Below are 26,611 nucleotides of genomic sequence, written 5' to 3' on the forward strand. Positions count from 1 at the left end.
GGCGTTTGTCTCCTTGTTGTCCCTCCACACCAGCACTGCCCCTCAGATACTAACTCCATGACTGCGGCCATCTGCACCTCACGCTGCCTCGGCAAGGCCAGCAGCATAATCAAGGACCAGTCTCACCCTGGCCACTCCCTCTTCTCCCCTCTCCCATCAGGCAAGAGGTACAGAAGTGTGAAAACGCACACCTCCTGATTCAGGGACAGTTTCTTCCCGACTGTTATCAGGCAACTGAACCATCCCACCACAACCAGAGAGCAGTCCTGAACTACTATCTACCTCATTGGTGACCCTCGGACTATCCTTGCTGGCTTTACCTTGCATTGAACGTTACTCCCTTATCATGCATCTATACACAGTAAATGGCTCGATTGTCATCATGCATTGTCTTTCCGCTGACTGGTTAGCACGAAACAAAAGCTTTTCACCGTACCTCAGTACTCGTGACAAAAAACTAAACTCAACTAAATTCTCTCCCCCCTCCCAGTGTCGGGCACCAACCACCTCCCCCACTCCTGCCCACCGAACCCACGCCTCCCAAATCACCGTCCCCACCCCCCGTCACCGTCTCTGCCCCAGGATACTGACTCCCCCCCACCACCACCTCACTGAATCCCTACGTCACATCCCACTCTGCCCACTGAGACTGGCCCACGATGTTCATAAGTGATGGGAGCAGAATTAGCCCATTCGGCCCATCAAGTCCACTCCGCCGTTCAGTCATGGCTGATCTATGTCTCACTCCTAACCCCATTCTCCTGCCTTCTCCCCGTAACCCCTGACACCCGTACTAGTCAAGAGTCTATCTATCTCTGCCTTAAAAATGTCCACTGACTTGGCCTCCACAGCCGTCTGACGCAATTATTCCCACAGATTCACCACCCTCTGACAAAAGAAATTCCTCCTCATCTCGTTCCTAAAGGAACGTCCTTTAATTCTGAGGCTGTGGCCTCTGGTCCCAGAATCCCCCACTAGTGGAAACATCCTCGTACCCCACTCCCCCGCTCCGTCCCGTTCCACGTACTGAACATCACCAACCCTGTCCCTGCCCCACTCCCCCGCGGCTAGAACCTTATCCTGTGCCTCCACACCCCAACATTCACTCCCCTGTAAACCCCCCCTCCCCCTTAGCAGTGAAAGTCCCTCCACCCCCAGACTGTGTAACCAACTCTGTCCCCTACACCCCTCCCTGTCTCTGTAACCCCCTCCCCTCCAGCCCCTACACCCCTCCCTGTCTCTGTAACCCCCTCCCCTCCCCTCCGGCCCCTACACCCCCCCTGTCTCTGTAACCCCCTCCCCTCTGTCCCCTACACCCCTCCCTGTCTCTGTAACCCCCTCCCCTCCGGCCCCGACACCGTGGGCTATTTATTCTGTTCCTGTAACCGGTGTTTCTCTCCTCACAGGAGCTGGGTCTCGGCGAGTGGGATCTGTACAGCGACCTCAACCTCAGACACAAATGAGCCGCTGCTCAACCCCTCTCAGTGTGGACCCTGCCTCCGCCCACTTTCTCTGACGTTTCTCTCTGCCCATCTCTCTCTCTCTTTCTTCACTTTCTCCAACCAACCTCCCTTCCATTGACTTAAGGAGACGAACAGGGAAAGTTTTCTTTACACAGAGAGTGGGTGTCCAGAACGTGCTGTCAGGGTTGCACGGTGGCGCAGCGGTAGAGTCGCTGCCTTACAGCGAATGCAGCGCCGGAGACCCGGGTTCGATCACAACTAAGGGGGCTGTCTGTACGGAGTTTGTACGTTCTCGTCGTGACCTTCGTGGGTTTTCTGAGATCTTCGGTTTACTCCGACACTCCAAAGACGTACAGGTTTGTAGGTTAATTGGCTTGGTAAATGTAAAAATTGTCCCTAGTGTTTGTAGGATAGTGTTAGTGTGCGGGGATCGCTGGTCGGCGTGGACCCGGTGGGCTGAAGGGCCTATTTCTGCACTGTATCTCTGAACTAAATTAAGCTAAAAGGTGGTGGTGGAAGCAGATACCAATAGTGACATTTAAGAAGCTTTTTACGTGGATATGGAGGGATACGAGTTGTCCAGGTAGAGATTAGTTTATCTTGGTATCATGTTTAGCACGGGCATTGTGGGCCAAAGGGTTTGTTCCTGTGCGGCACTGTTCTACGTTCTATGACTGCATGCGTCTCCACAGACGCTGCCTGACCCGCTGAGAGTTGCAGCATTTAGTATTTTTATTTCAGATTTCCAGAGTCCGCAGTTTGTTGATGTTTGATTTGCATCTTATTCAGAGTTTAATCCCCAGCTGGGCTACACAAGTGGCCCACAGACCGTACCCCATCCAGCAGCGCTCCCTGTTCACACACGGGACGTCAGCCAACACCGCAGAGCCTCAGTGACCCAGATACTGACCCGTCGGGGTGACAGAGAAATCCGTGCCGGGTTATAGCAGTTTCACTGTGTGTGGGAGGGGAAAGGGGCAAGTCAAGAATTTAGGGCCAGAATGATCTGCAAAGTGGCACAGAGTCAGAGAGCATCGTTACTGCTTCCTCCTCCTCTCCTCCTGGGTACTGTCACTCTCACTACCCCTCTCTCTGTGTACTGTTACTCTCAATCCCCCTCTCCCCCTGTGTACTGTTACTTTCACTCCCCCTCTCCCTCTGTTCTGTTACTCTCACTCCCCCTCTCCCCCTGTACTGTTATTGTGGGAAGAACTGACCTGTTGTGTCTTGTGATGAACATGGGCAGCACGGTACTGTGGGAATAGTGCGGCACGGTGGCTCGGCGGTAGAGTTGCTGCCTCACAGCTTACTTCTGCGGTGAGGAAGAGACCGTGTACCATTTGTACTTACAGTATGAGAGGTTGCAGCCCGTGTTCGAGTGTCTAAAGGGGCTGCTCGCCAAGTTTTGGCTCCTGTGCACCTGATTTTTGGGCACCCGGTACAGAAGGGGGGAGGGTCGGGAGGGATGGTGGGGCCTCCCTGCCGGCCTGCTCCTGGGCCTGGCCAAGATGGCCTTTTGCGGGTCCAGGCAGCGGGTAGTCGACGGCCGCACCGGGGTCGACTGCCTGCCCCTCTTCCGGGCCAACGTCTGTGCCTGCGTGTCCCTGGAGAGGGAACACGTGGTGTCCACGGGCCGCTGGAGGCCTTCCGTGAACGCTGGTCGCCGCGGGACGTCGAGTGTATTATTGATAAAGTTGGCGATGTATTAGTTTGATGTTTGTTTGTTTGTAAACTGCCAATATCGGCAGCCTTTGATCGTGTTACCCTTTTGTATGTTTGTTTTATTTTCTGAATATAAGCTTTTGTATATATTTTAGAAAAGAGACCCGTGTTTGATCCTGACTACGGATGCTGTCTGTACGGGGTTTATACGCTCTCTCCGTGACCGCGTGGGTTTTCTCCGGGTGCTCCGGTTTCCTCCCACTCCAAAAACGTGCAGGTTTGTAGGTTAATTGGCTGCAGTAAATTGTCCCTCATGGTGTAGGATAGTGCTTGTGTGTGGGGTGATACATGGTGATCGCTGGTCAGCGTGGGCTCGTTGAGACAAAGGGCCTGTTTCCACGCTCCATCTCTGAAGCCTAAAATAAAGATGTCTTAATTCCAGTGAAGTTTCCTATCAGTGCAAGACTAAACTGTTTAAATGTTGGGATAGTCCCTGCCTCAACTACCTCCTCTAGCAGCTTGTTCCACACATCCGTGGGCTGAATGGCCTAATTCTGCTCCTATCACTTATGACCTTTGTCAGCTTGACGGCAGCTGAATCCAATCCCCTCCATTAGAGTCGGAAGACGGGTCCCGACCCGAAACATCGCCTATTCATGTCCCCCACAGATGCTGCCTGACCCGCTGTTACTCCAGCGCTCTGTGTTTTTTATTTGTAATCCAGCATCTGCAGTTCCTTGTGTCTCCCCTCCATTTCCTGACGCTGCCCTCGCCCTCCCTCCCGCCCGCACTCACCGGGGTCCCACACACACACGCACTCGTCGCCCACCGCGGGAACCTCACGGCGGCCGGAGGAGCAGGGACCATGTCACAAGCGCATCGGACACAGACTGGGGAAACAGCTTGCATGAGCCGCGTGTGTATTGATGCAGCACTGCAGAGGGTGAAGCCGGCCGGCTGAACAAAGAGCATAAATACTGGACGGTGCATGTGTGCAGGCGCTGCAGCAGCAGGGGTGGAGAGCCGAGCGCTGGGAAGGTTTGGTGATGAGGCAGGAGGGGATTACACAGTGACCAGCGCCGTGCGTCCACTGAGCCGCTGCACTTCCCATCAGCAACAACAGGGAACATGATGCACGGAGCTCCCAGGAGTTGATGCAACCGCCATTAAAAATACTCCAATCACATTGATTCACAACACAATTACTTTAATAACATGAGAATAACATGAACAGATTTAGCCGGGACAACGCGGGTGCTGGTCAATCGCCTCACACAGAAATATTTTAAATACAACGCAGAATAATACAAATTAAAACACATTTCGGGTCTCAAACCTCCGTTAAATAAATTACATCAACCAACACAACCAACGATTCAATTTACAAACTCAACTTCTGCTTATACTTCGAACAACACTTCAAACTTTCAAACTCCAGTGTCAGCATTTTACTGATCACCGCTTCAAGAAATCTCATAGGAATAAAGTGAAACCTGCAGGGACCAGCAGTTTGATCAAAGTAACCGGAGCAATGAGCCCACGGCACAGAACGGTTCTCCTGACTTGCGGCAACAATAAAAGTGGCTGGTTTATCAATCGCAGTGTTGATGAACTCAGTGCTAGAAACAGACTGCATCACAACAGCACAGTCAGAATATCCCAGTGGGGGCAGTCTATCCCAGTCAGAAGATGCAGTCTGGAGAGGGTCGGACATGCGGCAATGATACCCGTCCCTGGTCCCCAATTCACACAGGGAGTGGGAACCACGGACCCATTCCTGACACCCCAGACTTCTCCACACAAAGTATCACCATAAAGAGGGAAATACAGCAAGTGCCAATATTGATACTGACTGGAAACATAAATAATTACTCAACGTAATTCAAAAGGAGATAATTGAAATAATATAAAATGAAATAATATAAAGGAAATTATAGCACTGACAATTGGTGAACTTTTACTGTTCTACACAGGCTCTCAGGTGAACAGTGAAAGCTGCTGTGTCCTTAAAAACATTCCCTCACACGGGGCACGTTTCACGGCAGGTGTGAGCTTTCTGCTGAGAGAGATAAAAAAAGCTCTTCCCACAGACAGAACATGTGTATGGCCTCTCTCCGGTGTGGGTCCGCTGGTGTCGGTGGAGGTGCCCTGTCCGTGCAAAGCCCTTCCCACAGACAGAACATGTGTATGGCCTCTCTCCGGTGTGGGTCCGCTGGTGTTGGTGGAGGTCCCCTGCCTGTACAAAGCCCTTCCCACAGACAGAACATGTGTACGGCCTCTCTACGGTGTGGGTCCGCTGGTGTTGGTGGAGGTTCTCTGCCTGTGCAAAGCCCTTCCCACAGACAGAACATGTGTGCGGCCTCTCTCCGGTGTGGGTCCGCTGGTGTACATGGAGGTTCCCTGCCTGTGCAAAGCCCTTCCCACAGACAGAACATGTGTGCGGCCTCTCTCCGGTGTGGGTCCGCTGGTGTCGGTGGAGGTCCCCTGCCTGTGCAAAGCCCTTCCCACAGACAGAACATGTGTACGGCCTCTCTCCGGTGTGGGTCCGCTGGTGTAGGTGGAGAGTCCCTGCCTGTGCAAAGCCCTTCCCACAGACAGAACATGTGTACAGCCTCTCTCCGGTGTGGGTCCGCTGGTGTCGGTGGAGGTCCCCTGCCTGTGCAAAGCCCTTCCCACAGACAGAACATGTGTACGGCCTCTCTCCGGTGTGGGTCCGCTGGTGTCGGTGGAGAGTCCCTGAGTGTGCAAAGCCCTTCCCACAGACAGAACATGTGTACAGCCTCTCTCCGGTGTGGGTCCGCTGGTGTTCGTGGAGGCTCCCTGCCCGCGTGAAACACTTCCCACATTCTGCACATTCATGCCGTCTCTCCGTTATTCGTCCTGGAATATCACCTGACTTCCCTATTGCCCTCCTTCTGTCAGATGGTGTGAACGGACTCTGCTCACGTTTACTTTGTGGATCTGTGTCAACTCTGGGGGAAGAAGGTTGACCAGCTGGTGTTGGTCTGGAGGCTTCAGGATGCCTTCTTAAGTGCCTTGTAAGGTACTCCACCGTGGTGAATGCTACAGTGCAGTGAGGGCAGGGATGACAGTCTCCTTGGGTCACGCCGTCTACCGCTGGAGAAGGAAACAGAAATGATCATTTTCAGCAAAAAATCCACGCTCTGATTTGGAAGACAGATTAGTAAATGCTTCAGTGTTAATGGAGCTGCTCGGAGATGTTAATTGAAATAATTTACAGGCGTGACTAGTGAAAGATTGTGGGGAGGAGGGAGTTATCAATCACCAGATGATTCTGATAAAGACTCGAGGGGGATGGATTCTGTCTTTAATATCCCCAAGGAACAAGGTACACGTCAGCTCCAAAGACGTACAGGTATGTAGGTTAATTGGCTGGGTAAATGTAAAAATTGTCCCTGGTGGGTGTAGGATAGTGTTAATGTACGGGGATCACTGGGCGGCACGGACATGGAGGGCCGAAAAGGCCTGTTTCCGGCTGTATATATATGATATGATATGATAGTAAGTTTTTAAGAATTCTTCTAACCCTGTGTGATAACTGGCTTGTTAAAATGGGCAAGTGAAAAGCAAATTGCAGATGTCAAATAACATCATGAGCTGGGAGTTGCTGAGGACGACAGCAGGGCAAAGGGGCTGACTGCATCTTTGTAAATGCTCAGTGATTCAGCGTGAGTTGCTACAAGGATGTTTTGAATAAAATCAGTGCATCCACAAAGTTTTTGTGCTTCTGATACCTGCGACATCATTCAGCACAATTCTCTGCACTTCACTATTCTGCAAATTTCTCATCCTTACTACGACTGCTGCTTTGTTTTTGATCATAGTTTCTGACGTGCCACTTTAAACACCCATAATTATTTTACAGTAAATTAGTTAAAGTTTGATTATGTTGAACAATCCCTGTTCCAGGCGTACACTGGCCCTATCCCTGACCTCTATCTCCGTCACATTGACAAGTGCATCGGTACTACCTCCTGCACCCATCCTGAACTCATGGACTTCATTAACTTCACCACCAATTTCCATCCTGCACTCAAATTCACTTGGACCATCTTTGACACCACCCTCGCCTTTCTTGATCTCAGTCTCCATCACAGGCTGACATCTATTACAAACCCACTGACAGTCCACAACTACCTTGTCTACACTTCTTCCCACCCTGCTTCCTGCAAAGACTCCATCCCCTACTCCTAATTCCTCCGTCTACGCAACATCAAGATGAGGGGTTCCCTACCAGGACATCTGACGTCCTCATTCTTTAGGGAATGGAGGTTCCCCTCTCCCATCAGAGATGAGGCCTCACTCCTGTTTCCTCGGTACCCCACAGCTCTGCCTTCCCCCCCTCTCCCTATTCGTAACTGAGACAGAGTCCCGCTAGTCCTTACCTTTCACCCCCATCAGCCCTCACATACAACACATAATCCTCCGACATTTTCGCCACCTCCAACGGTATCCCACCACTAGTCACGTCTTCCCATCTCCACCCCTTTCCGCCTTCCACAGAAACCGTTCCCTCCGCAACTCCCTGGTTAATTGGGCCCTTCCCACCCAAACCACCCCCTCCCCAGGTACCTTCCCCTGCAGGAGATGCAACATCTGCCCCAATACCTCCTCCTTCAAATCTGTCCAGGCACCCCAACAGTCCTTTCAGGTTGGGCAGAGGTTCACTTGCACCTCCTCCAACCTCATCTACTGTGTTCAAGATGTGGACTCTTATACATCGGCAAGACCAAACATAGACGGATTATGGCGATCGTTTTGCTGAACACCTTCACGCAGTCCGCCTGAACCTACCTGATCTCCTGGTTGCTAAACACTTTAATTCTCCTACCCATTCCCACACTGACCTTTCTGTCCTAGGTCTCCGCCATTGTCAGAGTGAGGTTAAACGCAAATTGGAGGAACAGCATCTCATATTTTGCTTGGGCAGCTTGCAGCCCAGTGGTATGAATATAGATTTCTCTAACTTCAAGCCACAGAATTCTCTGCCACAGAAGGTAGTTGAGGCCAGTTCATTGGCTATATTTAAGAGGGAGTTAGATGTGGCCCTTTTTGCTAAAGGGATCAGGGGGTATGGAGAGAAGGCAGGTACAGGCTACTGAGCTGAATGATCAGCCATGATCATATTGAATGGCGGTGCAGGCTCGAAGGGCCGAATGGCCTACTCCTGCACCTATTTTTTATGTTTCTATGTTTCTAACCCCGGCATTCCCTTTCTCTCTATCCCTCCCCCACCCATGTCGCACCAGCTTCTTATTTTCACATAAACAAACAGATAACAAAGGCCTGTTTCCCTTATTCACAAAATGCTGAAGTAACTCAGCAGGTCAGGCAGCATCTCAGGAGAGAAGGAATGGGTGACGTTTCGGGTTGAGACCCTTCTTCAGACTGATGTCAAGGAAGGATATAAGTGGAGACAGGAAGATAGAGGAAGAACTGGGAAGGGGAAGAGAGGGACAGAGGAACTATCTAAAGTTGAGGTCAATGTTCATACCACTGGGCTGCAAGTTGCCCAAGCCAAATATGAGGTGCTGTTCCTCTAATTTCCGGTGGGCCTCACTATGGCACTGGAGGAGGCCCATGACAGAAAGATCATACTGGAAGTGGGAGGGGAAGTTGAAGTGCTCAGCCACCGGGAGACCAGGTTGGTTAAGGCGGACTGAGTGAAGGTGTTGAGCGAAACGATCGCCGAGCCTGCGTTTGGTTTCGCCGATGTAAAGAAATTGACATTTAGAGCAGCGGATGCAACGGATGAGGTTGGAGGAGGTGCAGGTGAACCTCTGTCTCACCTGGAAAGACTGTTTCTGTCCTTGGATGTAGTTGAGGGGGGAGGTAAAGGGACAGGTGTTGCATCTCGTGCGGTTGCAGGGGAAAGTGCACGGGGTTCGGGTGGTTTGGGTAGGAAGGGACGAGTGGACCAGGGAGTTACGGAGGGAACGGTCTCTGCGGAACGCAGAGAGGGGAGGGGATGGGAAGATGTGGCCAGTGGTGGGGTCCCGTTGTAGGTGACGGAAATGTTGGAGGATGATTTGTTGGATACTCTGGCTGATGGGGTGGAAGGTGAGAACGAGGGAGATTCTGTCCTTGTTGCGAATGGGGTGAGGGGGAGCAAGAGCGGAGCTGCGGGATACAGAAGAGGCCCTAGAGAGTGCCTCATCTATAATGGAAGAGGGGAAGCCCCGTTTCCTGAAGAATGAGGACATCTCTGATGCCCTAGTGTGAAACACCTCATCCCGGGCGCAGATGCGGCGTAGACGGAGGAATTGGGAGTAGGGGATAGACTTTTTGCAAGAGACAAGGTGGGATGAAGTGTAGTCCAGATAGCTGTGCAAGTCAGTGGGTTTATAGTAGATGTCAGTCAGTAGTCTTCCTCTTGTGATGGAGATGGTGAGGTCCAGAAACGGTAGGGAGATGTCGGAGATAGTCCAGAAATGGTAGGTTTCGTTTATTATTTTTACTTGTTTGCATATCTTTCATTCATTGTTCTTTATCTCTCTACATCGTCGTTTAATATCTCTCGTTTCCCTCTTCCCTAACTAGTCGGAAGTGTCTCGACCCAAAACATCACCCATCCCTTCTCTCACGAGATGTTGCCTGTCCCCCTGAGTAAATCCAGCATTTTATGGCTATCTGCAGCATCTGCAGTTCCTTCCCACACAATTAAAGTTGCCTGCAGTTCCCCGATTTGTGCAGAATCCTCACGTTTTGGGTCTTGGTTTGACATCCACATTGTGGTCCATGTGATTCCCAGCTCCTTGGCATAGTCATCACCGTACCAGACCAGCAACTCGCAGTGAGGAGGAACCGGCTTGCAGGTCCTGTAGTAAATGTTGCCCCGGTGCTGGAAGGCAACAAGGTTCTGTTCCCCCTCCTTTCTGGCACAGTTCACAAATCTGCAACACAACAAGCACAGATAGAAGGTACAACAGTCACTTAAAATTATAAGTGAACACAGAACGTAAAGTATATCAGCAAAGTCTGTTGAATGGGAGATGTCCCCAGCCATGGTCCAAATTCAACATGAAATATTGTACACCCTTTGTCAGCACACTGCTGAAGGAAACTTGAACTTTGTTTCTCTTCCCACAGAAGCGGCCTGACCAATGCAGTATTTCCAGTCTTTTCTGTTTTTATGTCTACCTGGTATTACTGTTGTTGGTATTGTATTGATTACTTTCTATTTATCTGCATGTTATTGCGTTAACAGACTTGTTAAGCTGCAGGAAGTTAGAATTTCATTGTGGAACAATTAAACACTGTTGACCCTGGCTGTGTTATTTACAGGGAGGCAAAGACAGAGCAGCTGTGATGCAGCGTGGCGTGAATTGAGTTATTCTTCTCTTGGAATATTGGCTTCACGGAGATACCCCAGATTTTAACATCAAGACCTGATTTTAAACTGTGGCATCAGTCTCCCAGTCACAGATCAAGACATGACAGGCTGAATATTTGATGCAAAGTTTGCAGCATCAGGTGACATTCCAAGAGCATGAGGCTTGAGATAGGAGTTGTGGGTCATGGAGTGATCCAAGGAGAAAGGCTGGTTTAGGCAAGGAAAGCATCGCCCAGACAGAATGCTGATTCTTTCTGGATTAATGAGTAAAATGGACCATTTCCCTTCCCCAAGTCATGTATTTCCCATTCATCCCCTCTTTTAAACTAAATAGTGGGGGGAGCGGGATGTCAAATGGGATAAACAAAGATGGAGTTGAAGGGAAAGAGAGTATAGGAAAAGTTATGACCCCAGAATTAATGGGACAGAAAGCTCACGAAAGGATAGGAGAGAATGGCCAAGTGTAATAGGAATCGATGTGAAAGGTGAGATGAGTAATAGAAACATAGAAAATAGGTGCAGGAGTAGGCCATTCGGCCCTTCGAGCCTGCACCGCCATTCAATATGATCATGGCTGATCATCCAGCTCAGTAGCCTGTACCTGCCTTCTCTCCATACCCCCTGATCCCTTTAGCAAAAAGGGCCACATCTAACTCCCTCTTAAATATAGCCAATGAACTGGCCTCAACTACCTTCTGAGGCAGAGAATTCCACAGACTCACCACTCTCTGTGTGAAGAAATGTTTTCTCATCTCGGTCCTAAAAGACTTCCCCCTTATCCTTAAGCTGTGACCCCTGGTTCTGGACTCCCCCAACATCGGGAACAATCTTCCCGCATCTAGCCTCTCCAACCCCTTAAGAATTTTATATGTTTCTATAAGATCCCCCCTCAGTCTTCTAAATTCCAGCGAGTACAAGCCCAGTCTATCCAGTCTTTCCTCATATGCAAGTCCCGCCATCCCAGGGATCAATCTGGTGAACCTTCTCTGTACTCCCTCTAAGGCAAGAACGTCTTTCCTCAGGTTAGGAGACCAAAACTGCACACAATACTCCAGGTGCGGTCTCACCAAGGCCCTGTACAACTGCAGCAGAACCTCCCTGCTCCTAAACTCAAATCCTCTTGCGATGAATGCCAACATACCATTCGCTTTCTTCACTGCCTGCTGCACCTGCATGCTTGCTTTCAATGACTGGTGCACCATGACACCCAGGTCACATTGCATCTCCCCTTCTCCCAATCGGTCACCATTCAGGTAATACTCTGCTTCCCTGTTCTTGCTGCCAAAGTGGATAACCTCACATTTATCCACATTATATTGCATCTGCCATGCATTTGCCCACTCGCCTAATCTATCCAAGTCACTCTGCAGCCTCCTAGCATCCTCCTCGCAGCTAACACTGCCACCCAGCTTCGTGTTATCCGCAAACTTAGAGATGTTGCATTCAATTCCCTCGTCCAAATCATTAATATACACTGTAAATAACTGGGGTCCCAGCACTGAGCCTTGCGGTACCCCACTAGTCACTGCCTGCCATTCCGAAAAGGACCCGTTTATCCCTACTCTTTGCTTCCTGTCCGCCAACCAATTTTCTATCCACCTCAAAACTGAACCCTCAATACCGTGTGCTTTAAGTTTGTACACCAATCTCCTATGTGGGACCTTGTCGAAGGCCTTCTGAAAGTCCAGATATAACACATCGACTGGTTCTCCCTTATCCACTCTACTAGTTACATCCTCGAAAAATTCTATAAGATTCGTCAGACATGATTTGCCTTTGGTAAATCCATGCTGACTTTGTCCGATGATTTCACCACTTTCCAAATGTGATGCTATTGTTAAATCAAATTCTTTACCTTCAGTCTGAATAATCACACGTGATACTGGATTAGCACATCAGATTTATTCCACCATGGGGTTCTTCCCGAGAAGATCTCCAGACACAACACTAGTGTCTGAAGAGACCTCAACTCAGGGGAGGGGAAGAACAACTTCTCGCAGTCAGACAGTGTGAGAGAGGACAATAGCCCATCTCTTCTGTACACTCCTTATCACTCGTAAAGGGACAAACACATTCTGTTCCCAAGGATAACGTTTCTGCCACAAGCATCCATCTTACTGCTTTCCTCTAAAATAAGCATCCATTTTATATTAGCTAAAACAACAAAAGAAACCATCTTTACTACAACAAAATATAATATCTCTAATTGACTATACCAGCTAATAGCATAGATTCTCGCTATCACATCTTTAATAACTGACTAGCATTTTCCCCACTACCGATGTTAGGCTAACTGGTCTATAATCCCCCGTTTTCTCTCTCCCTCCCTTTTTAAAAAGTGGGGTTACATTAGCTACCCTCCAGTCCTCAGGAACTACTCCAGAATCTAAAGAGTTTTGAAAAAATATCACTAATGCATCCACTATTTCTGAGGCTACTTCCTTAAGCACTCTGGGATGCACCCTATCTGGCCCTGGGGATTTATCTGCCTTTAATCCATTTAATTTACCTAACACCACTTCCCGACTAACCTGGATTTCCCTCAGTTCCTCCATCTCATTAGACCACCGGTCCCCCGCTATTTCCGGCAGACGGTTTATGTCTTCCTTAGTTAAGACAGAACCAAAGTATTTGTTCAATTGGTCTGCCATCTCCTTGTTCCCTATGATCAATTCACCTGTTTCCGACTGCAAGGGACCTACATTTGCCTTAACTAATCTTTTTCTCTTGACATATCTATAAAAACTTTTGCATTCTGTTTTTATGTTCCTTGCCAGTTTTCCCTCATAGTCTATTTTCCCTTTCCTAATTAAGCCCTTTGTCCTCCTTTGCTGGACTCTGAATTTCTCCCAGTCCTCTGGTATGCTACTTTTTCTGGCTAATCTGTATGCTTCATCTTTTGTTTTAATACTATCATTGATTTCCCTTGTTAGCCACGGATGCACTACCTTTCCTGGTTTGTTCTTTTGCCAAACTGGGATGAACACTTGTTGTAGTTCATCCATGCGACCTTTAAATGCCTTCCATTGCATGTCCACCGTCAACCCTTTCAGCATCAATCGCCAGTCTATCTTGGACAATTCACGCCTCATACCCTCAAAGTTACCTTTCTTTAAGTTCAGAACACTTGTTTCTGAATCGACTTTGTCACTCTCCATCCAAATGAAGAACTCTACCATATTATGATCACTCTTGCCCAAGGGGCCCTGCACAACAAGACTGCTAACTAACCCTTCCTCATTACTCAATACCCAGTCTAGAATGGCCTGTTCTCTCGTTGGTTCCTCGACATGTTGGTTTAGAAAACCATCTCTCAAACATTCCAAGAAATCCTCTTCCTCAGCACCCCTGCCAGTTTGGTTCACCCAATCTATATGTAGATTGAAGTCACCCATTATAACTGCTGCACCTTTAGTGCATGCATTTCTAATTTCCTGCTTGATGCCATCCCCAACCTCACTACTGCTGTTAGGTGGCCTGTACACAACTCCCACTAGCGTTTTCTGCCCCTTAGTGTTTCGTAGCTCTACCCATATCGATTCCACTTCCTCCAAGCTAATGTCCTTCCTTTCCACTGCTTTAATCTCCTCTCTAACCAGTAACGTTACCCCACCTCCTTTTCCTTTCTGCCTATCCCGCCTGAATATAGAATATCCCTGGATGTTGAGCTCACAGCCTTGGTCACCCTGGAGCCATGTCTCCGTAATCCCAACTATATCATAATCATTAACAACTATCTCCACATTTAATTCATCCACCTTATTACGTAAACTCCTTGCATTGAGACACAAAGCCTTCAGGCTTGTTTTTACAACTCTCTTACCCCTTATACAATTATGTTGAAAAGTGGCCCTTTTTGATTTTTGCCCTGGATTTGTCTGCCTACCACTTTTACTTTTCACCTTGCTACCTGTTGCTTCTACCCTCATTTTACACCCCTGTCTCTCTGCTCCTGCTCCCATCCCCCTGCCACATTAGTTTAAATCCTCCCCGACAGCACTAGCAAACACTCCCCCTAGGACATTGGTTCCATTCCAGCTCAGGTACAGACCGTCCTGTTTGTACTGGTCCCACCTCTCCCAGAACTGGTTCCAATGTCCTAAAAATTTGAATCCCTCCCCCTTGCACCATTTTTCAAGTCACGTATTCATCTGAATGGATTAAAAGTGTTATATATGAATATGCAAAGTATAAGAAGTAAAGAGGATGAGCTTGAGGCTCAGTTAGAGATTGGTAGATATGACATTGTGGGGATTACAGAGACATGGCTGCAGTAGGATCACGACTGGGAACTGAATATTCAGGGTTATAAGTCCTATAGAAAGGACAGGCAGGTGGGCAGAGGAGGTGGGGTAGCTCTGTTGGGAAGGGATGAAATTCAGTCCTTTGTGAGAGGTGACATAGGGTCTGACGATATAGAGTCACTGTGGATAGAGTTGAGGAATTGTAAAGGTAAGAAGACACTAATGGGAGTTATCTACAGACCGCCAAACAGTAGCGTAGATATAGGGTTTAAGTTGCAGCAGGAGTTAAAACTGGCATGTAACAAAGGTTTGTGGTTATGGGAGATTTCAATATGCAGGCAGACAATAGGTGCAGGATGAGGCCATTCGGCCCTTCGAGCCAACACCACCATTCAATGTGATCATGGCTGATCATTCTCAATCAGTACCCCGTTCCTGCCTTCTCCCCATACCCCCTGACTCCGCTATCGTTAAGAGCTCTATCCAGCTCTCTCTTGAATACAATCAGAGCATTGGCCTCCACTGCCTTCTGAGGCAGAGAATTCCACAGATTTACAACTCTCTGACTGAAAATGTTTTTCCTCATCTCAGTTCTAAATGGCCTACCCCTTATTCTTAAACTGTGGCCCCTTGTTCTGGACTCCCCCAACATTGGGAACATGTTTCCTGCCTCTAATGTGTCCAACCCCTTAATAATCTTATACGTTTCGATAAGACCTCCTCTCATCCTTCTAAATTCCAGTGTATACAAGCCTAGTCGATCCAGTCTTTCAACATACGACAGTCCCACCATTCTGGGAATTAACCTAGTAAATCTACGCTGCACTCCCTCAATAGCAAGAATATCCTTCCTCAAATTTGGAGACCAAAACTGCACACAGTACTCCAGGTGCGGTCTCACTAGGGCCCTGTACAACTGCAGAAGGACCTCTTTGCTCCTATACTCAACTCCTCTTGTTATGAAGGCCAACATTCCATTGGCTTTCTTCACTGCCTGCTGTACCTGCATGCTTCCTTTCAGTGACTGATGCACTAGGACACCAGATCTCGTTGTACGTCCCCTTTTCCTAACTTGACACCATTCAGATAATACTCTGCCCTCCTATTCTTACCAACAACGTGGATAACCTCACACTTATCCACATTAAACTACATCTGCCATGCATCCGCCCACTCACACAACCTGTCCAAGTCATCCTGAAACCTCATAGCATCTTCCTCACAGTTCACAGTGAGACAGGGAAAATCAGGTTGGTTCTGGACCCCAAGAAAGGGAGTTTGCAGTGTGCCTTCGAGATGGATTCTTCGAGCAGTTTGTACTCCAGCCTACCAGAGAGATGACAATTCTGGATTCAGTGTTGTCCAACAAACCAGATTTAATAAGGGAACTTGAGGAACAGCTTGGAGGTAGTGACCATAATATTGAATAGTTTTAATCTGCAATTTGAGAGGGAGAAGGTTAAATCAGAAATGTCAGTGTTGCAGTTGAACAAAGGGGACTATGAAGGCATGATAGAGGAGCTGGCCAAGGTCGACTGGAAAAGGATCCTAGCAGGAATGTCGGTGGAACAGCAATGGCAGGAATTTCTGGGCATAATCCAGAAGATGCAGGATCATTTATTTCCAAAGAGGAAGAAAGATTCTAAGGGGAGTAAGCCAGAAGATTGGGGAACTTTCAAAGGACAACAGAAGGTAACAAAAAGGGCAATACGGGCTGAAAAGATGAAGTACGAGGGGAAGCTGGCCAGGAATATAAAGAAGGACAGTAAAAGCTTCTTTCAGTATGTTAAGAGAAAGAGATTAGTTGGGACAAATGTGGGTCTGTTGAAGGCAGAAACGGGTGAAATTATTGTGGGTAACAAGGAAATGGTGGAAGAGTTGAACAGGTACTTCGGATCTGTCTTCACTAAGGAAGACACAAACAATCTCCCACATGTACTAGAGGACAGAGGATCTAGGGAGACAGAGGAACTGAAAGAAATTTGCATTAGGCGAGAAATAGTATTGCGTAGACTGATGGGACTGAAGGTTGATAAATCCCCAGGGCATGATGGTCTGCATCCCAGGGTATTCAAGGAGGTGGCTCGAGAAATCGTGGACGTATTGGTGATCATTTTCCAATGTTCAATAGATTCACGATCAGTTCCTGTGGATTGGAGGGTCGCTAATGTTATCCCACTTTTCAAGAAAGGAGCGGGAGAGAAAACGGGGAATTATAGACCAGTTAGCCTGACATCGGTGGTGGGGAAAATGCTTGAGTCAATTATTAAAGAGGCAATAACAGCACATTTGACAAAAACGGCAGTAAAAGGATAAGTCCAAGTCAGCATGGATTTATGAAGGGGAAATCTTGCTTGACTAATCTTCTGGAATTCTTTGATGTGACAAGTAAAATGGATGAAGGAGAGCCAGTGGATGTAGTGTATGTAGACTTTCAGAAGGCCTTTGATAAGGGCCCACACGGGAGGTTGGTGAGCAAAATTAGAGCATATGGTATTGGGGGTAGGGTACTGACATGGATAGAGAATTGGAAGGCAGACAGGAAGCAAAGAGTAGGAATAAACGGGTTATTTTTGGAATGGCATGCAGTTGCGAGTGGAGTGCCGAAAGGCTCAGTGTTGGGGCCGCAACTATTCACCATATAAATTAATGGTTTGGATGATGGAATTATAAGTAACACTAGCAAGTTTACAGATGACACAAAGCATGAGGTTATCCACTTTGGTGGCAAAAACAAGGAGGCAGATTATTATCTCAATGGTGTCAGATTAGGTAAAGGGGAAGTGCAGCGAGACCTGGGTGTCTTTGTACAACAGGCACTGAAAGTAAGTGTGCAGGTACAGTAAGCGGTGAAGAAAGCCAATGGCATGTTGGTCTTCATAACGAGAAGATTTAAGTATAGGAGCAAAGAGGTCCTTCTGCAGTTGTATACGGCCCTGGTAAAACCACATCTGGAGTATTGTGTGCAGTTTTGGTCTCCTAATTTGAGGAAGGGCGTCCTTGCTATTGAGGCAGCGCAGCGTAGATTCACCAGGTTAATCCCTGGGATGGCGGGATTGTTATATGAGGAAAAATTGGACCTGTATTCACTGGAGTTTAAAAAGATGAGAGGGGATCTTATAGAGACGTATAAAATTATAAAAGGACTGTACAAGTTAGATACAGGAAAAATGTTCCCAATGTTGGGGGTGTCCAGAACCAGGGACTACAATCTAAGAATAAAGGAGAGGCCATTTAAAACTGAGGTGAGAAGAAGCATTTTCACCCTGAGAGTTGTGAATTTGTGGAATTCTCCGATACAGAAGGCAGTGGAGGCCAATTCACTGGATGAATTTAAAAGAGTCAGATAGAGTTCTTGGGGCTAGTGGAATCAAGGGATATGGGGAGAAGGCAGGCACAGGTTACTGATTGTGGATGATCAGCCATGATCACAGTGCATGGCGGTGCCTGCTCAAAGGGCCAAATGGCCTCCTCCTGCACCTATTTTCTATGTTTCTTTCCCCTCACTTGCCCACCTTTGTCCCACCCCACCTCTCTTTTCCAGCTTTATTCCCTTGTACTCCATCAGTCTGAAAAAAGTCCCACCCGAAACGTTGTCTGTCGATTCCCTGCACAGATGCTGCCTGACCCACTGAGTTCCTCTCACACTTTGCTTTTACTCCAAGATTCCAGCATCTGCAGTCTCTTGTGTCTCCTTTCTTAAATAACCCAGTTATTGCTTATTATTATGATAAGCATTAGTCTTTCCCTTACCTCATCCAGTTCGATTTAGATTCATCCTGTGCATCAATGTATTCAGTGTCATTGTTTGCCTTACTGATCTATAAAAAAGATATTTGGTTTAAAAAAACCCCACATTGATAAAGAAAACAAACGTGAAGCTTACAGTTCCCAGTTCCCTTCAACTAACAACCATTTCACCTATTTTACTTGATTACACTTTTATATCAGAGCACTCGAAAATTCCTGCGAATTAAATCACATGGCCAAGAAACTCCAAGAATATAATAAACATTTTGCAATTTCAAGGAGCTTTGTCGGGTTGTAATAGGTTTTAAAATTTTGGTAATATCACTGTGCTAATGATTTCTGATTAGTCAGAAACGTTCAATGTATTCTCAAACAAGGAGGTCGGACATCAGGGTGAAAGAGGGGCAGCAGAGCAGGAACGAGATGGGGCACTGAGTCAGCTCAGAGATTGGGTGAGGGAGAGGGATGCCAGTCTGAGCAGTGAAGTGGGAATCACTGGAACAGAAGAGAAAGACAAAGAGCACAGACCCTTCAGTCTCTATTCACATTGACAACCAAATTAAAATGGAAACATGTAATTAAGAATCTAAGTTACAGAAATTATTTTCAGTTAGCTTCAAACTGTTTCTTTATTGGTAAGAAACTTGATGACTTTGATTAGAATATAAAATAAATCAGCTACAAAAAAATTGTAATAAAAACAGAGAGTTCAGGAGATACCCAGCATGGCCGGCAGCATTCGTGGAGGATAAAACACAGCTCACATTTCAGGATGATGATCTTTCTTCAACAAATGTTATCAAACCTGCTGAGCATTTTCCATGATGAACTATTGGAACCACTTACCGCCCATGAATACCCACTGATAGCAGCTTCTTCTTCATTTGAAACTTCTCCTTCATAGGGTCCAAAATAAATGCCCCTGGGAATAACCTTCCCTTCATTCCAGACGCCAAGACCGGCTTTACGAATTTTGGACGTGGCAATGCTGAGGCCCTCTGGTAGAGTTAAATGAGCTGTATCGGGGCGATTGCAATCAATGACAGTGTCCTTCATGAAGATTGGTTGGCCATGCACAGGGCATTCTTCAGTAAAAAATGTCTCACGTGCTTCACAAACTAAAACGGAAAATATAAAATTAAGAACTGATCAGGGTGTTGGCGTTATTGAAAATGGCTGCACTTGGTACTGAAAATGCTTGTTGATCCACAAAAGATGTTACCTTATTAAAAGTATTTCAGAATATAATACGACCATGATGTAGATGTTGTGCAGGAGATCTTGGAAAAATTACTCTTTCCAAAATTACTCTTCTGAGGAAGCATTGAAAATGTGAGAGATTAATAGTGGCCGATTTGTGAAGAATCCCTTTGTGATGTTTGTCCCCCATGAATATCTTCGGGGTAAGATGCCGCTATTAAATTCAAAATGGCTGCCGTGTTGAACTGAATGGATATTTATAAACATCAAGAGAAAAATCATGACCATGGAATATAATTTTGCATTTAGTAATAACAAGCATGATGTAATGCAGAGTATGTTTAACGGTAACAGTGCTGTAGTGCATGGAGTCAACTCCAAGAAAAGTGTTTTGAAGGATAAAAGTAAGTCTATTATGTGAACTTATGAAGCATTTGTAACAAGGCAGATGAATTAAGACCATTGACATAGGTGCAGGAGTAAGCCATTCGGCCCTTCGAGCCAGCACCACCATTCAATGTGATCATGGCTAATCATCCACAATCAGTTCCCTGTTCCTGCCTTCTCCCCATATCCCTCGATTCCACTAGCCACAAGAGTTCTATCTAACTCTCTTTTGAATGCAGCCAGTGAATTGGCCTCCACTGCCTTCTGAGGCAGAGAATTCTACAAATTCACAACTCTCTGGGTGAAAAAGTTTCTTCTCACCTCAGTTTTAAATGGCCTCCCCTTTATTCTTAGAATGTGTCCCCTGGTTCTGGACTGCCCCAACATTGGGAACATTTTTCCTGCATCTGCCTTGTCCAGTCCCTTTATAATTTTATGTCTCTATAAGATCCCCTCTCATCATTCTAAACTCCAGTGAATATAACCATAGTCTTTCCAATCTTTCCTCATGACAGTCCCTCCATCCCAGGGATTAACCTCGTGAACCTACAATGCACTGCCTAAATAGCAAGGACGTCCTACTTCAAATTAGGAGACAAAAACGGCACACAATACTCCAAATGTGGTCTCACCAGGGCCCTATACAACTGCATAAAGACCTCTTTACTCTTATACTCAAATCCTGTTGTTATGAAGGCCACAGCCTGCTGTACCTGCACGCTTACTTTCAGTGACTGGTGTACAAGGATACCAAGGTCTTGTTGCAATTCCCCTTTACCTAATCTGACACCATTGATATAATAATCTGCTTCCTTATTTTGGCCGCCAAAGTGGATAACCTCACAGTTATCTACATTATACTGCATCTGCCATGCATCTGCCCACTCACTCAACCTGTCCAATTCACCTAGCAACCTCCTAACATTATCCTCACAGTTCCCACTGCCACCCAGCTTTGTGTCATCCGCAAACGTGCTAGTGTTACTTCTACTTCCATCATCCAAATCACTTATATTGTAAATAGTTGTGGCCCCAGCACTGAGACTTACGGCACTCCACTCACACTGCCTGCCATTCTGAAAAGGACCCGTTATTCCTACTCTTTGCTTCCTGTCTGCCAACCAATTCTCTACCCATGTCCATACCCTACCCCCAATGCCATGTGATTTAATTTTGCTCACCAACCTCCCGTGTGGTACCTAATCAAACAACGGCTTTCTGAAAGTCTAGAAACACTACATCCACTTGCTCTCCTTCATCCATTTTACTTGTCACATCCTCAAAAAATTCCAGATGATTAGTCAAGCAGGATTTCCCCTTCATAAATCCATGCTGACTTGGACCAATCCTTTTACCACTATCCAGATGTGCCGTTATTACCTATTTAATAATTGACTCCAGCATCTTCCCCACCACCGATGTCAGGTTAACTGGTCTATAATTCCCCGTTTCCTCTCTCGCTCCTTTCTTGAAAAGTGGGATTACATTAGCTACCCTCCAATCCACAGGAACTGATCCTGAATATATTGAACATTGGAAAATAATCACTAATGCGTCCATGATTTCTAGAGCCACCTCCTTGAGTACCCTGGGATGCAGACCATTAGGCCCTGGGGATTTATCAGCCTTCAGTCCCATCAGTCTACCCAATCCTATTTCTCGCCTAATGCAAATTTCTTTTAGTTCCTCTGACTCCCTTTATACTCTGTCCACTAGTGCATCTGGAAGATTGTTCGTGCCCATTAGTGAAGACAGGTCCAAAGTACCTGTTCAAATCTTCAGCCATTTCCTTGTTACCCATAATAATTTCACCCGTTTCTGCCTTCAAGGGACCCACATTTGCCTTTACTAATCTTTTTCTCTTAACATACCTAAAGAAGCTTTTACTATCCTTCTTTATATTCTTGGCCAGTTTCGCTTCCTACCTCATCTTTTCAGCCCGTATTGCCCTTTTTGCCGTCTTCTGTTGTCCTTTGAAAGTTGCCCACTCCTCTGGCTTCCTGCTACTCTTTGCTATCTTATACATCTTTTCTTTTCGTTTTATTCCATCTCTAACTTCCCTTGTCAGCTACGGTTGCCTCCTACTCCCGTTAGAATCTATCTTCGCCTTTGGAATGAAATGATCCTGCATCTTCTGGATTATGCCCAGAAATTCCTGCCATTGCTGTTCCACCGTCATTCCTGCTAGGATCCCTTTCTATTTCACCTTGGCCAGCTCTTCTCTCATGCCTTCATAGTCCCCTTTGTTCAACTGCAACACCGACACTTCTGATTTAACCTTCTCCCGCTCAAATTGCATATTAAAACTAATTATACTACAGTCACTACCTCCAAGCGGTTCCTTTACCTTGAGTTCCCTTATTAAATCTGGTTCAATGGACAACACGAAATCCACAATTGCCTTCTCCCTGGTAGGCTCCAATACAAGCTGTTCAAAGAATCCATCTTGGAGGCAATCTACAAACTCCCTTTCTTGGGGTCCTGTATCATACTGATTTTCCCAGTCTGCCTGCATATTGAAACCTCTTTAACCACCCTACTAGCATTACCTTTGTTACATGCCAATATTAACTCCTGATGCAACTTGCACCCTATATCCAGGCTACTGTACCTTTATTACTTGCCAATTTTAACTCCTGATGCAACTTGCACCCTATAACTATGCAAAAAGAAAAGAGATTTAATAAAGTATACAATGTAGAAAAGTAAATGCATGGTTTGTATCTAAACTGCACTTTACCAAATGCAAGACAAGGTTGAGTTGGCCGGACTAATATAATTTTACATGAGTGCAACTGTGATGAACAGATTTGGCTCAGGGAATCATGTGGTGGAATAAGAGAGAAGGTTAATCAAAAATGTCAAAGAAAGAGAGCATTTCACAAAAGGGAAATCAAATATTTGTGTTGTCAAATTCAATCTTCATATAGAAAGGAAAAAAATGCTGAATTTGTGGGAAAATGAATTTGAAACTGAAATGAGTCTGGAAATGTTCTATCCAAGATGAATGCTGGTAATCCCAGCAAGTCAGAGAAGAATTATGGAAATAAAAACAGTGTTAGCATCTCACATTGAAGTTCCAACAAAGGGTCTTCCTCCTCAAACATTAGTTGTGTTTCTCTTTCCACAGATGATGCTGGATATCTTGTGCAACATGACAGAATTAACTGGTAGCTTTGCAATAAAGAATCCTTTGGGACTCCTTGTTTAAATGACAGGAACGTACATTGATCTTATGAGTGATGAAGTGAAAACAGAACATAGAGAAATATATTAAGCCATTTACTGATATATTAAGGTCAGATTGCTTAGATTAGGAAATTAAATGGAAAGTTATGACAGTTGGCAAATAGACATCTTCAAAGACATCTTCGAGCAAGGCACCTGCAATGTTTCCAAGATTATTGCTGACAAGAAGGTAGATGGCAAAATAACTCACAAAATGACATAGATACCCACAAAATGACATAGCAGGAAAAGTTAAAAGACAAGAAGATAAAGAAAGATTAACAATTCATTGTTCTTCCCACAATGTATCACAACAGTTTGATTAATATTTTTGGTAACGTCAGTTGGTCATACTGCACATAGCCCTACATTAATAATACACAAAGCAATACTCTTACATTCACATCCTTTATGATGCCCACAGTTACCAGGAAAGTGCCCACATAAATTGGACATGAACCACACTTTCTTTAAACAGTCACTGTCAGTTTACCGGGGAATCAATGTCAGATTCCAATGTCTGACAAAATTCCAGAAGTTAACATCAAATGTTACGGAAAGTACCAGTGATTAATGTTAAAAGAAAAAAATTCTTCATGAGTGAACACAATTTTGTGCTCTTGAACCAAAGCCCGCATTGTTCCACCATTGCACTGGCTACCAATGCACCATGCCATCACTTCAATGCTCCTAATGAAATATGGTTGCTTTGAAGAAATAAATTGGTTCCTTTGGACATACACAGGTAATCGTCATTACGGAGCTCCTGTTCTTTTGTATAGATGATCCTCTCTTTATTTCGTAAATTATAAATTATTTTGTCTGTCTGTTTGGTCGTTTCCTCGCTTGTAGATCCCAAAACTGAAAAAAGAAAGCTAAAAATAACCTAATTACATTGTTTCAAGTCAGGTAAGTGGTTGAACTGTAAAATATGGAAGTTAGTTACATAATATGCAACATGTTCTATGAATTGAATTGAATTGACATGGTGGTAGTCAGATGGTCATTATATCATTTCCATCATTTACTGGAATGCACAGGAGTTACTCATTTTGAGTTTTACTTTTACAAACAGAATTACCTGTTGCTCTTTTGATTCTTTTCATCAACACTGTGCCTTCCTTCGTTTCCTCAGCGGCTCCTCCCAAATCTCTTTTGCCCTCCCCTGTAATGACCTGTAAAGAGACATTTTGGTGCAACCTGTGATTCATAAGGACACAAATAGATTGGCTCTACTTCTTCTCGATTATTTCTTCCATCGCATTATTAACTTGGATACTCAAATAAGCTACTAATAAAAGCAGTAACTGCCTTGTGTGCAATATTTCAGTGAACTCTCGTCTTTCATACTCTACTCTAAAAGGAAGTTTGATATTGTCAGCAAATATGGGAAAATGTGGGAACAATTGTTCCTCTTTCAACAATAAAAACTTATTTGCGAATGTTAGCACCTGACTCCAACAGCAGTGACGAAGATTTGTCTAAAAAGCAGTCATTTCTATCTTGTAGAAAATAAAATGCCAATGTAGAGCCACTCTGTTAATTCTCACATGTCCTTTATCCTGGGAATAATTTCTGTTCTTACCTTTACGACGGGCTTTCTTTTCGTATTCTTGCCTTTTGCATTCTTAAAAGGATGCCTAAAGATTCTGACTCCCTAGGAAAAAAAGTGCCACATCAGTGCTGCTTTGGAAAAGCACAGACTGTATCTCAATAGTTTGGCAATTCTGGATATATCTAATGTTTTAGAGTTAAAAATGGAAGCAACATATCACAAAATTAAAAATTAGGAAAAGTAAATTTACATTTCATAAATAACACATTGGGAAAAACATTTCCAATTTAACAAGTATCCTACCACTCCAAAGATAAGAATAAAATCACCCTTGCACCAGATTCCATAGGCTAATGGCCAAATTGATTAGAATCAATTATAGTTGAAAAACTGCATTTAATATTTCAAACAGATTTAAATTACGTTTTGCATTTTTTGTCAGAAGTTTAGGTGTCGAATCCTCATCTGATTCGCTAGATTCGTAGACTTGGGTTTGACGCCTTCTCCTCCGATTTGTCATGAATTCTGGCTTTGGTACATCCAATCCTGTGAAAAATAAAAATGCTCATCATCTGTTATGGCCAACTTCAAGTATTTATCTTCACTGAACTTAACAGTGCAAAGTGATATAATGATAACATTGCAAAGTGATATTTCGACAGATATTTATCTGTCGAAATATCACTTTGCAATGTTATCATTATTTCCTCCAGAGTATTCATGCTATTATTCAATTGTCACGTCTATTTGACAAAGACAGCAAACAACCTTACAATTATTTTTCAGAGTTAAAGAAAAATCAACCAGCATGAAGAGTATGACAGATGAGAATGTGTATATTTCCAGGTCAGAAATCGCAATGACCACTCGTCCCTGTGGTAAGTGAAATCAATCAGAATTCTTCTTTCCATTCCTCCAGGTTTAAAGTAATGGCTTATTCTAGCTGCCTGTACTCACAGTGACACTTTGTGCCATGGTTGAGTAAATGGATTGAATAATGAACAACTAGGGCAACCCACCTCTTCATTATTGGGAACATTGACCTTTGTCCAATTTCTGATTTCAGGACTGTGACAAGTTGCAACATCAAAAAGCATAACTGTGCCCCAATGTCTATGGGGTTGTGCTATCCATGGTCACCATCTTCTGAATGACATAAAGCTTTGGTATTGATTGTAAAGTTAGTTCAATTTGAAATCACTGATGGAATTTTTGAATGTTGGTAAGGAACCTCTCCTGGAGGAAATAGTCATTAAAAGCAAAACTGTACATATCCTGCTGCCAATAATCTGGGACTAATCACAAGTCTGCTGGGTGTACTCATTTCATCAAAAGTTATAAGACAAATCTTACGGTTTGACACACGTAACCTGCCTGATATATTATTATTAACTCCTGCCTGATATATCAATGCCTTGCAAAATCAATAAATTTGCAAGGCATTAATATATCAGGCAGGAGTTTCTCCCTTGGGACCTTTCAAATTTTCCAATGACCAGTGGGGTTAAGTTGCTGCCTTACAGCGAATGCAGCGCCGGAGACTCGGGTTCGATCCCGACTACAGGTGGTGTCTGTACGGAATTTGTACGTTCTCCCCGTGGGTTTTCTCCAAGATCTTCAGTTTCCTCCCACACTCAAGATGTACAGGTATGTAGGTTAACTGGCTTGGTAAATGTAAAAAGAAATTGTTCCTAGAAGTGTATAGGAAAGTGTTAATGCGGGGATCGCTTGTCGGCGCGGACCCAGTGGGCCGAAAGGGCCTGTTTCC

General features: G+C 45.3%; 1 protein-coding gene across 1 annotated transcript; it reads right to left on the reverse strand.

Moving 5' to 3' along the window:
• Window positions 1-4,311: 4,311 nt before the first annotated feature.
• Window positions 4,312-25,818, reverse strand: LOC144590769 (uncharacterized). The gene is made up of 6 exons (XM_078395189.1): window positions 25,801-25,818; window positions 24,370-24,463; window positions 19,320-19,591; window positions 18,477-18,544; window positions 9,849-10,039; window positions 4,312-6,242 (listed from the first exon to the last, which is right to left on the reverse strand). Exons 1-6 carry the CDS (start codon window positions 25,816-25,818, stop codon window positions 5,146-5,148), a joined length of 1,740 nt encoding a protein of 579 aa, XP_078251315.1. The 3' UTR covers window positions 4,312-5,145.
• Between the last annotated feature and the right edge of the window lie 793 nt (window positions 25,819-26,611).

The sequence above is a fragment of the Rhinoraja longicauda genome, unplaced genomic scaffold (assembly GCF_053455715.1).
Source record: "Rhinoraja longicauda isolate Sanriku21f unplaced genomic scaffold, sRhiLon1.1 Scf000307, whole genome shotgun sequence".
NCBI lineage: Eukaryota > Metazoa > Chordata > Chondrichthyes > Rajiformes > Arhynchobatidae > Rhinoraja > Rhinoraja longicauda.

Coding starts and splice junctions, on each gene's coding strand:
- LOC144590769 (XM_078395189.1), bottom strand. Junction 19,592..24,369: donor AAGAATCAAAAGAGCAACAG/GTAATTCTGTTT, acceptor TTTCCGTTTTAG/TTTGTGAAGCACGTGAGACA. Junction 10,040..18,476: donor TCTAAATCGAACTGGATGAG/GTAAGGGAAAGA, acceptor GTTGTGTTGCAG/ATTTGTGAACTGTGCCAGAA.